This window comes from Mobula birostris, chromosome 11 (genome assembly GCF_030028105.1).
Source record: "Mobula birostris isolate sMobBir1 chromosome 11, sMobBir1.hap1, whole genome shotgun sequence".
Lineage (NCBI taxonomy): Eukaryota > Metazoa > Chordata > Chondrichthyes > Myliobatiformes > Myliobatidae > Mobula > Mobula birostris.
The window spans coordinates 59,552,545-59,568,700 of record NC_092380.1 but is presented as its reverse complement, the minus strand read 5'-3'; the positions used below and the strand labels follow the sequence as shown (position 1 = coordinate 59,568,700).

The window sequence follows — 16,156 nt, the reverse complement described above, 5'->3', positions numbered from 1 at the left end:
GAACAGTCTGGAACAGCATTCACAAGGGTATTTTTCATTTTGAACCTAAAGTGTCTAAGGGAACTGTAGGGTAGGAACATGGCACCGTTAGCAGCCTGACTCTTCAATATCACCAAGAATCTCCATTTGCTTACTTTGAAAAGCAAAAGGCACCAGGTCAGGCAGTTTTTTGTGGCAACTCCATTACACTCTTGAAAACAATTAGCCAAAGCAGAGACATTAAATCCTTTTGGTCTGTGTGGTTTATCCCTGTGCAACAGAATTTTTGAAGATTGCGGTCCATTTTTTTTAACAGACTCGCTTTGTGATATCTGATTGTCATGCACCTTTGGAGTTTATTGAATCATGAATTCTATTGCATGTTTGTAATTCTGTTTTGATGTAGCAGGATTCTGCACTATTCTGTTTCAACAGACTCACCTACTTCAGCTTCTGGTTGGCCTAATGTATCAACGAGCACCTTGGCAAAAAGATGCAGGACCCGAAATATTCCTCATCTGGAACCTGAGAATACAGATATACTTCCTGGATCAGGTAGATGCGGTTCATATTGTTTATATAGCATGTGAGGTGTTCCTGGAGAGACAAAGCAATATTCAATAGAATCCAAAATAACTTAAAAATAGATAACAAAGGGTAATAACACAGTGACTGAGAGAAAGAAAGAGTAAAGTTAGTGAGATCTGGAGTAATTGGAAAGAGGAAGAATGCTTACACAGTAGGAGATCAAAAGTAAACAAAGAAATACTATAAATACTTTGCATCATTCAAATTAAGTAACACAGGGTTAGTGCAGAAAGTAACCTTTTCAAGATATCATTGATGTGTATCTAGGCTTTGATGGCAGTCTTTAGTACATGTTAAGTCTGTTTCCTCTGTAATAACATAAATATTTGTCACCATTGGACACCTATGTAATTTGCTTCATTTTGAGGGAATTAGTGGTACATTAGTGGTGCAACTGCAACAAAAACCTATTTCCCCCGGGATCAATAAAGTATGACTATGACTATGGCATCTTAGTTGTGAATGGAATTTTACTTTGGAAGTATCAGATAAGTTTAATACCAGGTAAATAGATTACGACATATGCAGTGAAAAGTTAATTGACAATACACAACCAAAAATAAAACCGAGAAAGCAACAAATATTAAAATTAACAATCCATGAAAAAAAATTAAAATGTTAAATGTGTCTAATAAGGCAGCCCATGCTTGTTCAAGCAATAAAAGCCTAACTCAGTCCACCAAGCAATGCTGTCACCTTTAAATTCTGGAGAAACCACAATCCTCTTGCACTGATAATAAAACCTAGGAATTCAGCGGTACCAACTGCTATATTCTATCCTTTGAGTCGGATACACAACTCAAAGGTTAGAGTATAAAAGTTGCCACAATTGTTTTAAGCATATAATAAAGGCAATTATGAGGCCGTTCTAGTGTTGGAGAATGTACATTTATGTTAAATGCTAAATTAGACATAATGTGTGCATTCAGTCAATGTAAAGGATGTGGAGAAAAATGAGGAGTTCTCCTGGGGTCTTGGTTCACAATTCTCCCTTGACTAATACCAACGCTATCACAGATTATTCACCAATTTATCATACTCTGTTTAAGGGAACTTTTTTTCAAAAGGATAGTGACTGCACTTTAAATATTAGTCAAAAGGTCGTCCACCTCTCCTGTGAAGCATGTTGAGCGAATTAAGATTCAGAATTGTTTCATGTAGTGCATGTTTGCTAAACGACCCTAGTTACATTCAAAATTCCATTGATCCTTCCAAAATTGCTTGGTTTCTGGAACATTGAAAAGTAGCAAGCTTAATAGCATTGTTTTAAGAAATGAAGACTAGGAAAAATGAGGAGCTAAAAGGAACGGTTAGCCTAATGTCTGTTGCTGACAAACTGCTGGAGTTCATCATTAAAGACATAGTACAAGGGCATTTAAAAAAAAAGTAAAGTGTGATTTGGCAAAGACAAATGTTTTTATGAAGGGAAAATCATATATATTTTTTAACATTTTAAAAGGCTTTTCTGGGCATGTAACTGAAAGGGTGGGTAAGGAAGAACCACTAGATTGTCAAGAGGTTGATACATAAAATAAATGCTCAGTGGGGTCAGGATAATTTGTCACTTGGCAAGAAGACTGGGTAAAGGATAGAAACACAAAGGAGAGTATTTATGGAAGTATTTTCAGATTAGCAGTCTGTTGTTTATAATTCCTTAAAATGCTGGGTTGGAAGTGATGTGAGGCTTCTTTCTGATATTTAACTTGTATTCCATCATGAAGAGAAACTATCATCTTGAGTTTTGAGTTTCATAGTTGCAGCTTTCAAATCTACATTGAAATTGCATGAGCACCATGGATATCATTTTCTCCCAAAAGATTTCCTGTGGGTGCTACCAAACTCAGTTTCATGCTTTCAGGCTTTTAGAAATGGTAGTATGTGGTTCAACTGCAAAAGAATCTCTATAGCAGCAGCTTAATACCCCAATTTAGGAAGGAAATAGAAATGGAAACTCAAGTACATGGCTTTATGAATTTAACGGCCGTATTTAAAATGAGGCCTTTGATTTTTCCCAGATACTATACTAGTTTAATACTGAAAGTAATACCAAGCTTGACCTCAATTAAGATTGCGGCTCAGTTTTAGTTGTTTTGTAGTGATTTTTTTTTGGGTTTGTGGGGATGGTTTTGGGGACAGTGAAGGGAGTTGGGGGTCAGTTGGGGCTTCGGACAGGGATGTGAGGGAATTAGATGGATTAGTCTGCTGGACATAAACAATAATATGACTTTTTATTTGGACTCTTACCTATGCGTGATGCCGAAGGTAGGGAGATATTCAAACTGACAGTGATCTTTGGATATTAGAGGAGACAGCACTGTGGAGTTCAAATGCTTATCAGAGCAAGTTCTTCCATTTACCTTACATCACTGTTTAGTGGCCTATAGGCCTCCAGGAGCCTTCAAGGAGCATTTTAGCACATATGAAGTATAGTCATTAAAGTACGCCTTATTCTGGATCTCTAGCCTTTGTCCCCATTTGCAACAACCCCCTCTCCCACCAGCCTCTCCCTGTTAGTCTGGAGGTTCAGCATCAGTTGCTCACAGTTGATAAAGACCTCTAGCCAAAGCCTTCCCTCCATTTTTTTTATAATTCACAAAGCTACATTGTACACACAGTGATGAAGATGATGTGCTATACCGAAGCAAAATACTGAGGTAGTTGGAAATCTGAATTTATAAACTGAGAATGTGAGAAATCCAGATTTTTGAGCTCAAATGTACAAACCCCATTTCCAGAAAAGTTGGGATTTTTTCCAAAATGCAATAAAAACAAAAATCTGTGATATGCTAATTCACATGAACCTTTATTTAACTGACAAAAGTACAAAGAAAAATTTTCAATAGTTTTACTGACCAACTTAATTGTATTTTGAAAACATACACAAATTTAGAATTTGATGGCTGTAACACACTCAACAAAAGTTGGGACAGAGGCATGTTAACCATTCACCTTTCCTTTTAATAACACTTTTTAATCGTTTTGGAACTGAGGATGCTAATTGTAGTAGATTTGCAATTGGAAATTTTGTCCATTCTTGCTTGATATAAGACTTCAGCTGCTCAACAGTCCATGGTCTCCGTTGTCTGATTCTCCTCTTCATGATGCGCCATACATTTTCATTAGGAGATAGATCTGGACTGGCAGCAGGCCAGTCAAGCACATGCACTCTGTGCCTACAAAGCCACGCTGTTGTAGCCCGTGCAGAATGTGGTCCGGCATTGTCCTGCTGAAATAAGCATGGACGTCCCGGGAAGAGACGTCGCCTTGATGGCAACATATGTCTCTCTAAAATCCTAATATATGCCTCAGAGTCAATGGTACCTTCACATACATGCAACTCACCCATGCTGTGGGGACTGATGCACCCCCATACCATCACAGATGCTGGCTTTTGCACCTTTCGCTGATAACAATCTGGATGGTCGTTTCCATCTTTGGCACGGAGAACTCGACGCCCGTTTTTTCCGAAAACCAGCTGAAATGTGGACTCATCTGACCACAGCACACGGTTCCACAGTCTTTCGGTCCATCTGAGATGAGCTTGGGCCCAGAGAACCTGCTGGCGTTTCTGCATGGAGTTGATGTATGGCTTCCTCCTTGCGTAATACTGTTTCAAGTTGCATTTCTGGGTGCAGCGACGGACTGTGTTGAGTGACAATGGTTTTCGGAAGTACTCCCGCTCTTGCATTGAGAAACGTTCCTTTTGAACTGACTAACAATTCTGTCATGAATTTTGGCACAAAGGGGTGAGCCACGACTCATCCTTGCTTGCAAAGACTGAGCCTTTGATGGATGCTACTTTTATACCCAGTCATGATACCTCACCTGCTACCAATTAGCCTGCTTAATGTGGAGTCTTCCAAATCAGTGTTACTTGAATATTCTGTGCACTTTTCAATCTTATTTTAACTCTGTCCTAACTTTTGTTGAGTGTGTTGCAGCCATCAAATTCTAAATTTGTGTATATTTACAAAATACAATTAAGTTGGTCAGTAAAACTATTGAAAATCTTTTCTTTGCACTTTTGTCAGTTAAATAAAGGATCTCGTGAATTAACATATCACAGATTTTTGTTTTTATTGCATTTTGGAAAATATCCCAACTTTTCTGGAAATGGAGTTTGTAGATAATTTGAGATAAGTAATTACATTTTTCATTGTGTTGGTAGCTGAAGCATGGTGCTGTCTGTTAATGAAGCATTTAATTTCAACTGCTCTACAGGTCCTTTTGTTGATAAGGTACATTCAGTCCTGAATACAGTTTCCACCACTTTGCTTCAAATGGAAGGAGAGCTGAATGAACTGGATCGGGAAGCAGGAGATGGTGACTGTGGCACTACGCATGCAAGGGCAGCTCGCGGTCAGTTTCTGAAAATCTGTAACTTGGGAATTTGAAGATAAACGTTGTACTAGTTGGATGGCTAGTGATTGAATGACTAAAGCTTCAATAGTTTGTACCGTCAACTCAATTTAAGCCAGACAATTTAGTAAGATATTTCTTAATAGTTTGATGGCCTGATTGACTCATTTAGAAAGATACTTGTACATAATTTGGTTCAGACCCTCCTTCAGAATTACAGGAAGGGTCCTTGTGTTGTTTCCGTCGTCTAACTGAATTGATGTCACATGCATATTAGAAGTCTTGCTTAAGAAGGAAATGTCTGAAATAGTGATTGAGATAATCACATTAGTAGTAGGAAAAGTTGTTCAGCATCCTTGAAAAATGGGTGAATTATGAAGAAACAAAGGATGAGATTATGGAGATTCCAAGTATAACTTTTAAGTCCTCAGTCTGCCTAAATTGTTTCTGGCGATTGTAAGACTATTAATGTAGCATTGTTTAGAAAGAGAGATTATCAAAGCATTTGCAGATAGTGGACAAGTTAAAGGAATTGCTTTTTAGTGACAGTAGAACCCTTCATTTGAAAGATTACTCAGTATGGATTTGTTAAGGGGAGGTTCTCGTACTATGACAAAAGTGAATTCTTTTAAGAAGGTACAAAGTGGGATTAAAGAGGCTATTGCATTGGATGTAGCTGCATAGATTTTAGCAATGTTTTTGACAATGTCCTACAGGGCAGGCTTATTTTTTAAGAAAATTAAATCCTTGTGGGATCCAAAGAAGGATTTCCAATTGGATTTGAAATTGATTCAATGGCAGGATGCAATTAATGACTGTTTTGCAGATACCACCGTTGGCCAAAAGGATAGAGTAATCCCATGTATGTTTGATTGTGCATGATTTAGTCTTAAATGCTGAGCACATGAGAAAGAGCAAAGATAGGCTATGTTGCTGACAGTAAAGAGGGAAGCTTTAGACCTGAGGAAGAGATTCCAAAGATCAGCCTCAGCTCCAGTAGAACAGGTTCAATCCTGACTTCTGTGTGACAGTGGCACATTCTCCTTTTGATTAGATGTGTTTCCTCTGGGACAATGGAAAGGACAATTATGTTTTGTTGATAAAGAGAGATTAAATGGATTGAGGGGTAAATATCAATGAAGATAAGCTATGTCAGGTCATAACGAGGTGAAGATATGGAAAATATTTATCTTACAATAAGTGATACAACATACTGTAAATCTACTTGTGTTGAAAATATGAAAGCTTGTTAATTAACATCAGTGATCCAGAAATGATTCTGCTTCTCAAACAGCATGTCCAGTGAGCAGTGCTGGAGCGGAAGTAGTGGGCAAAACAACATTAACCAATATTCTGCTAAGTTTGAGGCTCCCATTGTGATGAGCAATGGACTGGGCTTTGTCCATCAATGGGCATGAAAAAACTATCTTGTAATTGGGAATGAAGTGTGAGTAACAAGATTTGTGGATCTACAAGAGAAAGATTTGTATATTTGACTACATGGTGTGAACAAAATCAGACTGAAAGCTATTCATTTGTGTACTTGTTCACCTACCTTCGAAATGCTAATGTTGTGTGAGTGGTCTGTGTGAACAATGGAATGTTGCACAACTGACCTCAAAATCTGTATTGGATGCTGCTTGACATCTGAACGTTTCTGGGTACCTCAGTGTCTCAGCTTATCATAAATATGAGTATCGTGAGTTATTTTTTAGTGCACAAAACACTGTGCTAAAAAGAATTTCTCAGTCAGTAACTGAGACACTTTATTACTTTCAGCCATTAAGGACTTGCTTACATCAGGTGCAGTTCCTGGCAATGGTCATCAGCTTCTTCTGTGCTTAGGCAGAGTGATTAGAGACCAAATGGGTGGATCTTCAGGAGCGGTAAGAATAAATGGTAATTCTATTTCTAACCAGCTAATGAAGGAAAAAAATGCAGTAGCAAAAAAATGACCTGAGGTTAAGATAAAAGCACAGAGATTGATTAATTTTGTCTACCGCCATTAAGTCAGGCAACACACCCAAACATTTGCCATAATTATGAAAGTATATACAGTTCATCTGTTCACTTTAAATTATGAACGTGTTACCACAGTCCTTTTCTTCCTGCAGCCTTGCGTATCTTGAAATCTAGACATTACATCATCATTATCATAGTTTCTACTGCTGCAATGTATTCTTTCTGCAGACAAAATTTGACTATTGTGATCTCCCTTCTACACAATTAAAGCTTTCAGTTAACTTGCTAATGACATTCACTTCATGTTATTTCCAGAGAATTCCAGCAGAATTTCCAGAGTTTTCCTTTAGTTTACAGCATAAACGTACATAAATATATCAGAGTTTATTTGATATATTTTTGATCGCTGGACATTTGAAAATATGATATGATTATGAAGACACGCAGTCCTCTTTTATTGTCATTTAGTAATGCATGCATTAAGAAATGATACAATATTTCCTCTGGTGTGATATCACAAAACACAGGACAGACCAAGACTGAAGGAACTAACAAAACCACATAATTATAACATATAGTTACAACAGTGCAACAATACCATAACTTGATGAACAACAGTCCATGAGCACGGTAAAAAGTTCAAAGTCTCTCAAATGTTCCACATCTCACGCAGACGGGAGAAGGAAGAAAAACTCTCCCTGCCATGCCTGACCACAGTCAGACTCTGAGTCGTCTGAAAACTTCGAGCCTCCGATCAGCTCTCCGACACTGAGTACCGAGCACCATCTCTATCAGAGCGATTCGACCTCAATCTCTGTCGCCAACAGCAGGCTAAGCCGGGGTTTTGAGGCCTTCCCTCCAGAAGATTCACGATTGCACAGTAACAACAGCAGCGAACGGGCGTTTCAGAAATTTCTACAGATGTTCCTCTGTGCTTTCACGTCTGTCTCCATCAAATCAGAATTGTCCACGGCCCCTATTTAACGGATACGGTATCATTTTTCATCAGAGGGCTGCGCACGCGCGGCACGCTGCACTCTCCTCCCGCCATTATGTTGACATTGCCATTAGTTTGCTGCCATGTGCATTGCAAGGTGGAAAACTTGTATTTGATCTGTTTATTCTCATGGTTTGGTTTCAGTCTGATAATCATTTCTTAATCCCTGTCGCTCTATAACCATATAACAATTATAGCACGGAAGCAGGCCATCTCGGCCCTTCTAGTCCGTGCCGAACTCTTACTCCCACCTAGTCCCACCAACCTGCACTCAGCCCATAACCCTCCATTCCTTTCCTGTTCATATATCTATCCAATTTAACTTTAAACGACAACATCGTACCTGCCTCAGCCACCTCTGCTGGAAGCTCAATTCCACACAGCTACCACTCTCTGAGTAAAGAAGTTCCCCCTCATGTTACCCCTAAATTTTTGTCCTTTAACTCTCAACTCATGTCCTCTTGTTTGAATCTTCCCCACTCTCAATGGAAAAAGCCTATCCACGTCAACTCTATCAATCCCCCTCATAATTTTAAACACCTCTATCAAGTCCCCCCTCAACATTCTGTGCTCCAAAGAATAAAGAACTAACTTGTTCAACCTTTCTCTGTAACTTAGGAGATGAAACCCAGGCAACATTTTAGTAAACTTCCTCTGTACTCTCTCAATTTTATTGACATCTTTCCTATAATTCGGTGACCAGAACTGTACACAATACTCTAAATTTGGCCTTACCAATGCTGTATACAATTTCAACATTACATCCCAACTCCTATACTCAATGCTCTGATTAATAAAGGCCAGCATATCAAAAGCTTTTTTCACCACTCTATCCACATGAGATTCCACCTTCAGGGAACTATGCACCATTATTCCTAGATCCCTCTGTTCTACAACATTCTTCAATGCCCTACCATTTACCATGTATGTCCTATTTTGATTAGTCCAACCAAAATGTAGCACCTCACACTTTTCAGCATTAAACTCCATCTGCCATCTTTCAGCCCACTCTTAAATCTCTCTGCAAGCTTTGAAAACCTACCTCATCATCCACAGCACCACCTTAGTATCATCTGCATACTTACTAATCCAATTTACCACCCCATCATCCAGATCATTAATATATATGACAAACAACATTGGGCCCAGTACAGATCCCTGAGGCACACCGCTACACACCGTCCTCCAATCTGATACACAGTTATCCACCATTACTCTCTGGCGTCTCCCATCCAGCCACTGCTGAATCTATTTTACTACTTCTATATTAATGCCTAACGATTGAACCTTCCTAACTAACCTTCCGTGTGGAACCTTGTCAAAGGCCTTACTGAAGTCCATATAGACAACATCCACCGCTTTACCCTCGTCAACTTTCTTAGTAACCTCATCAAAAAATTCAATAAGATTTGTCAAACATGACCTTCCACGCACAAATCCATGTTGACTGTTCCTAATCAGGCCCTGTCTATTCAGATAATATATATATATACCATCTCTAAGAATACTTTCCATCAATTTACCCACCACTGATGTCAAACTCACAGGCCGATAATTGCCAGGTTTACTCTTAGAACCCTTTTTAAACAATGGAACGACATGAGCAATACCCCAATCCTCCGGCACCATCCCCGTTTCTAATGACATTTGACATATGTCTGTCAGAGCCCCTGCTATTTCTACACTAACTTCCCTCAAGGTCCTAGGGAATATCTTGTCCGGACCCGGAGACTTATCCACTTTTATATTCTTTAAAAGCGCCAGTACTTCCTCTTCTTTAATTGTCATACTTTCCATAACTACCCTTCTCGTTTCCTTTACCTTACACAATTAAATATCCTTCTCCTTAGTGAATACCGAAGAAAAGAAATAGTTCAAAATCTCCCCCATCTCTTTTGGCTCCTCACATAGCTGTCCACTCTGATTCTCCAAGGGACCAATTTTATCCCTCACTATCCTTTTGCCGCTAGCATAACTGTAGAAACCCTTTGGATTTATTTTCACCTTATTTGCCAAAGCAGCCTCGTATTTTCTTTTAGCTTTTTGCATTTCTTTCTTAAGATTCTTTTTACATTCTTTATATTCCTTGAGTACCTCATTAACTCCAAGCTGCCTATATTTATTGAAGATCCCTCTCTTTTTCCGAACCAAGTTTCCAATATCTCTTGAAAACCACGGCTCTCTCAAACTTTTAACCTTTCCTTTCAACCTAACAGGAACATAAAGATTCTGACCCCTCAAAATTTCACCTTTAAATGACCTCCATTTCTCTGTTACATCCTTCCCATAAAACAAATTGTCCCAATCCACTCCTTCTAAATCCTTTTGCATCTCCTCAAAGTTAGCCTTTCTCCAATCAAAAATCTCAATCCTAGGTCCAGTCCTATCCTTCTCCATAATTACACTGAAACTAATGGTATTGTGATCACTGGACCCGAAGTGCTCCCCAACACATACCTCCGTCACCTGCTCTGTCTCATTCCCTAACAGGAGATCCAACACTGCCCCTTCTCTAGTTGGTACCTCTATGTATTGCTGCAAAAAACTATCTTGCACACATTTGACAAACTCCAAACCATCCAGCCCTTTTATAGAATGGGCTTTCCATTCTATGTTTGGAAAATTAAAATCTCCCACAATCACAACCTTGTGCTTACTACAAATATCTGCTGTCTCCTTACAAATTTGCTCCTCCAGTTCTCGGTCCCCATTAGGTGGTCTATAATACACCCCTATAAGCGTCACAACCCCTTTCCTATTCCTCAATTCCACCCAAATAGCCTCCTCAGACGAGTCTGCTAATCTATCCTGCCAGAGCACCGCTGTTATATATTCTCTGACAAGCAATGCAACACCTCCCCCCTTGCCCCTCCTATTCTATCACACCTGAAGCAATGAAATCCTGAAATATTTAGTTGCCAATCACACCCCTCCTGCAACCACGTTTCACTAATAGCTACATCATCATATTTCCAGGTATCAATCCATGCTCTAAGCTCATCCACCTCTCTACAGTTCTCATTTCTGTCCTCTTTGACCAATTGTTGACCAATTGACCATTTGCAATCTTCTGAAAATGCAAATGTACCATATTTTCTATATTTTCTAAATTTCCTCCGTATCTATTAGAAGTAACTTCCTCAAACAATTCTAGATTAATCCAACGTGGTTTTTCTTTAATAAATCCAGTAGGTCAGTAGTTCCGTGACTAACAGTTCCAGAATCTGTAGAAATTTAGAAGATGATAGTCAGGGTATTCAGTGTCTTCTTTCAAAATTCTGAACTTGTAGATCAATATGTAGGGGTCTCGTCCCGAGACGTTGACTGTACCATTTCCTGTAGACGCTGCCTGGCTTGCTGCATTCACCAGCATTTTTATGTGTGTTCTTGGGACTTGTTGGTTTTCAAATTCACTGATTTTTCTGAAACAATTTTGTGATGAATACTTTGTTCCATTCAGTTTTCATTCTCTTTAGACTGTTTATTCTCCATTATGTCCAGTAGTTTTCTTCTATGAATACAGATGCAAAATACTGATTTAATTCCAATAATATTTCTTTATTCCACATTTTACAATTCCAGTGTCTTATTGTAAGAATGCACACTTGTATTTATAAACAATCTTAGTCGGTTTTTGTTTCTTGCCAATCTGTTCATATATTGTATCCTGCATTTTTTTAAAAAAATCAAATTTGTGGTCCCTTTGTATTGACTTCTAAATGCTCTTAATCCTCAGACCTAATGCTATTTGTGGTAACTCTATAAGCTGCCTCCTTGGTTTTCGCATTATCTTTAATTTCCTTTGTTGGCTACTGATGAATCACTTTCCTTGTTTTCTTTAATTCAAGGGTGTATATTTTTCTCTGCAGCTTGCATTTTTTCGTTAAATGCTAACCATGACTTGTCTGCCATTATATCTATTAGTACCTTTTCCCAATCTAGCACAGGCAACTTTCTCCTCATGCCTTAATATATTTAACTAATCTTCTGGGATTAGGGCCAGCCCTTTGTCCAGCAGAAAAGAAACTTCTTGTTGAATAATTTAGATCGTTTAGACTTTTTGACACTTGATCCTGAGAATGGAAAGATAACAATCGGTAAACACCCCAAAGTTGGCAGGTCTTCTACCACACAAAGTGATGAATGAACAATAAAGGACAAATGTTGGAAACATTTGAGAACTGAAATCTGCCTTTAGAGTTGGGTTCCAGATATTGAGAATCTGCACATCCTTTTACACTGTTTCTGCAAATTAACATTATTTGTTGAATTGACCATTAATTTCACCCCATGTAAAAGGTCACTCGGTTCCACTTTCTAAGAATGAGATGATATTTTCAGCACTCTGATATTGAACCATTGAGCACAATTATACAAAACGCTGTCGTAGGACCCACACCACTGAGGACATACTCTCTTCTCACTGCTGCCATAAGGATGAAGGTAGAGGAGCCTCAAGGCTCACACCACCAGGTGCAGGAACAATTATTACCCTCATCCATCAGGCTCTTAAACCAAGGGGGATAACTTCACTCAACTTCACTTGCACCATCATTGAAAAGTTCCCAGAACCAATGGACACATTTTCAAGATCTCTTTATCTCATTTTCTTAATATTTATTGTTTATTTATTCATTATTGGTGTTTCTTCTTTTTGTATTTGCACAGTTTTGTATTTTCTGCACTCTGGTTAAACACCCTAGTTAGATGGTCTTTCATTAATTCTGTCATGGTTATTCTATATTTTATTGAGTATGCCCACAAGAAAATGAATCTCAGGAATGTATATTGTATATTATGTACTTTGATAATAAATTTACTTTGAATTTTGAACTTTGATTTGGAAGTACATCTATAATGTGATACCCTTTCTGTTGTAGCTGTACAGTATTTCCTTAATTGCTGCAGCACAAAATCTCAAAGATAACAACAATCCTTCTAATTGGTCTGCGGCACTGGATTCTGGCATTAGAGCACTGAAGAGGTTAGTTTGTGTTGAGACTTACTTGGGCTTAAAAACAAATTGGGGAATATTTGTGAAGTGTTGATAATTATTATGAGGGAATAAATGCACACTGGCAAATAGCAAAGCAGCTGAAGAATTTATATACATCTGGAATTTATAAAAACCTCAGCTTTAAATTTATCCAATGACTTGGCCACCACAGCCATCTATGGCAATGAATTCCACAGATTCACCACTCTGACTAAAGAAATTACTCCTAATTTCTGTTCTAAAGGGATGTCCTTCTATTCCGAATCTGTGCCCTCTGATCCTAGACTCCCCCACTATAGTACACATCCTCTCCATATCTATCCACATCTATCTAGACCTTCAACATTCAATAAGTTTCAATGAGGTTCCCCCCTCATTCTTTTAAACTCTAGCAAGTACAGACCCAGATCTATCAAGCAGTCCTCATATGTGAACCCTTTCATTCCCAGCATCATTCTCACGAACCTCTTCTCGACCCTCTCTGATGCCAACACATCCTATTGTGCATAGGGGGCCCAAAACTGTTCACAAAGCTCCACTTACAAAGCCTCAACATTACATCCTTGCTTTTATATTCTAGTCCTCTCAAAATGAATGCTAACATTGCATTTACTTTCCTTAGCACCATTTCAACCTGCAAGTTAACCTTTAGGAAATCCCGCACATAGACTTGCTAGTTCCATTGTATCCAATTATGAACGGAGTAAAATGATTAGTTTTGAAGTTCAAGTTTATTATTGTCATAGGCATACTTATACAGGATATAAATGCCTTGAAAATTAGCTTTTTGCTGCAGCAGCATAGTACAAAATGAGGACAAACATAAGTGTATATTTGTATGTATCACTTACATGTGTGCAAAATAAACAGCATAAACAATGACGTTAGTGCATAGTTAAGAGAGGGAACAAAGTAGTCCAAGGTGGTGGTCAGATTTTTAATTTTATTTCTGGAACCTGATGGCAGCAGGGATGAAGCTGTTAATGAACCTTAAGGTGTGGATCTTTAGGCTCTTGGCTGGTGGCAGCATCAAGAAGAAGGCATGGCCTGGATGTTGGGGGACCCTGATGATAGGTGATGCCGTCCAGAGACATTGCCTCTCGTCGAAGGGACTCTCTGCAACCCCTTGTGTTCCTCTGCATTGGCATTTTCATGCTTAGGCCATGATGCAATCAGTTATGCCTTCTGTGTAAAAAACATAGAAAAGTACAGCACAGTACAGGCCCTTCGGCCCACAATGTTGTGCTGACCCTCAAATCCTGCTTCCCATATAAGCCTCCACCTTAAATTCCTCCATATACCTGTCTAGTAGTCTCTTAAACTTCACTAGTGTATCTGCCTCCACCACTGACTCAGGCAGTGCATTCCACGCACCAACCACTCTCTGAGTAAAATACCTTCCTCTAATATCCCCCTTGAACTTCCCACCCCTTACCTTAAAGCCATGTCCTCTTGTATTGAGCAGTGGTGCCCTGGGGAAGAGGCGCTGGCTATCCACTCTGTCTATTCCTCTTATTATCTTGTACACCTCTATCATGTCTCCTCTCATCCTCCTTCTCTCCAAGGAGTAAAGCCCTAGCTCCCTTAATCTCTGATCATAATGCATACTCTCTAAACCAGGCAGCATCCTGGTAAATCTCCTCTGTACCCTTTCCAATGCTTCCACGTCCTTCCTATAGTGAGGCAACCAGAACTGGACACAGTACTCCAAGTGTGGCCTAACCAGAGTTTTATGGAGCTGCATCATTACATTGCGACTCTTAAATTCTATCCCTCGACTTATGAAAGCTAACATCCCATAAGCTTTCTTAACTACCCTATCCACCTGTGAGGCAACTTTCAGGGATCTGTGGACATGTACCCCCAGATCCCTCTGCTCGTCCACACTACCAAGTATCCTGCCATTTACTTTGTACTCTGCCTTGGAGTTTGTCCTTCCAAAGTGTACCATCTCACACTTCTCCGGGTTGAACTCCATCTGCCACTTCTCAGCCCATTTCTGCATCCTATCAGTGTCTCTCTGCAATCTTTGAGAATCCTCTGCACTATCTACAACACCACCAACCTTTGTGTCATCTGCAAACTTGCCAACCCACCCTTCTACCCCCACATCCAGGTCGTTAATAAAAATCTACATTTCTTTTGCCAAGTCTGTTGATAATACTAAATTTGGGAAGTAAACAGTGAAGTAGGTTACAATGAATTGTAAACAAATCCTGAGCATCAGGGAGATGGGCTAAGGAATGACAACTGGATTTCACTAGATGGATCCATCTCCACTAGATGGATTAGACTGCTGATTCGGAGAAGGCAGACGGTGGGGGTTTGTACTTCATGATAAACTCCCTGTTGTGCTCGGACATAACAGCCTTGTCGCACTCTTGTTCCCCCATCCTGGATCATCTGATGCTTAAGTTCTTGAGCATTCTACTTATCAAGAGAGTTCTTCTCCGTGATCCTCACCACAGTTTACATATCGCCAAAGCAAGTGTTAAACAAGCACCAAATGTATTGAATGCCGTGATAAGCAAACAAGAAACTGCCCACCCCGATACCTTTCAAATCATAGAGTCAAGCTTGTTTGAAGAAGTCTCTGCCCAACTATCAACATAATCCTCCGCAGCAGCAGAAGTCCCAACATACTCAACCATTGTCACACTATGTTAGGAATGACTACTGTTCCATGTCTGGACTGCATTTTGAGAAATCTGATCACCCAGCTGTCCTCTTCCTACCTGCGTACAAATAGAGGCTGAAAAGCAAACTCCAGAGATAATGACAACAAGGAGGTGGTTGCAGGAGCTGAGGCGCAACTACAGAATTGCTTTGAGTTGGTAGACTGGGCTGTGTTCGATGACTCTTCAGAGGATCTGATTGAATGATGGTTCAATGATATCATGGTTGTCATGCACTCCATAAAAAAAAACAGTCATAGGTGAGTATGTCTCCAGAAAATTATTCAGAAGCCCTGGATGAACGATGAGATCTGCAGTCTGCTGAGGGCTAAATCAGTGGCATTCAGGTTTGGTGACCAATTTAAGTACAAGAGGTCTAGGTAGAAAACCATCTCCTGAACAGAATGGCAATTCTGGACCATACTTGAATCACCAAAGGATGCTTGACAGCTTTGGCAGGGCTTGAATGCTATATTGACTGGTTGCATTATAGACTGGTATGGAAACATCAGTGGCCTTGTACAGAAAAGACTACAAAAAGGAGTTGATACGGCCCAGTCCATCATGGGTAAAGCACTCCCCACACTTGAGCCTATGTAT

The 16,156-nt window shown here is 39.4% G+C and overlaps 1 protein-coding gene across 1 annotated transcript in view; it reads left to right on the top strand.

The window, feature by feature from the left end:
- The window catches only part of tkfc (triokinase/FMN cyclase), a 61,393-nt gene that overhangs the window by 30,732 nt on the left and 14,505 nt on the right, over positions 1-16,156 (top strand). Inside the window, exons 11-14 of the mRNA XM_072272288.1 lie at positions 415-534; positions 4,789-4,926; positions 6,706-6,812; positions 12,766-12,869. Of these exons, the coding sequence (XP_072128389.1) occupies positions 415-534; positions 4,789-4,926; positions 6,706-6,812; positions 12,766-12,869 (469 nt within the window). The remainder of the gene's footprint in view (positions 1-414; positions 535-4,788; positions 4,927-6,705; positions 6,813-12,765; positions 12,870-16,156) is intronic.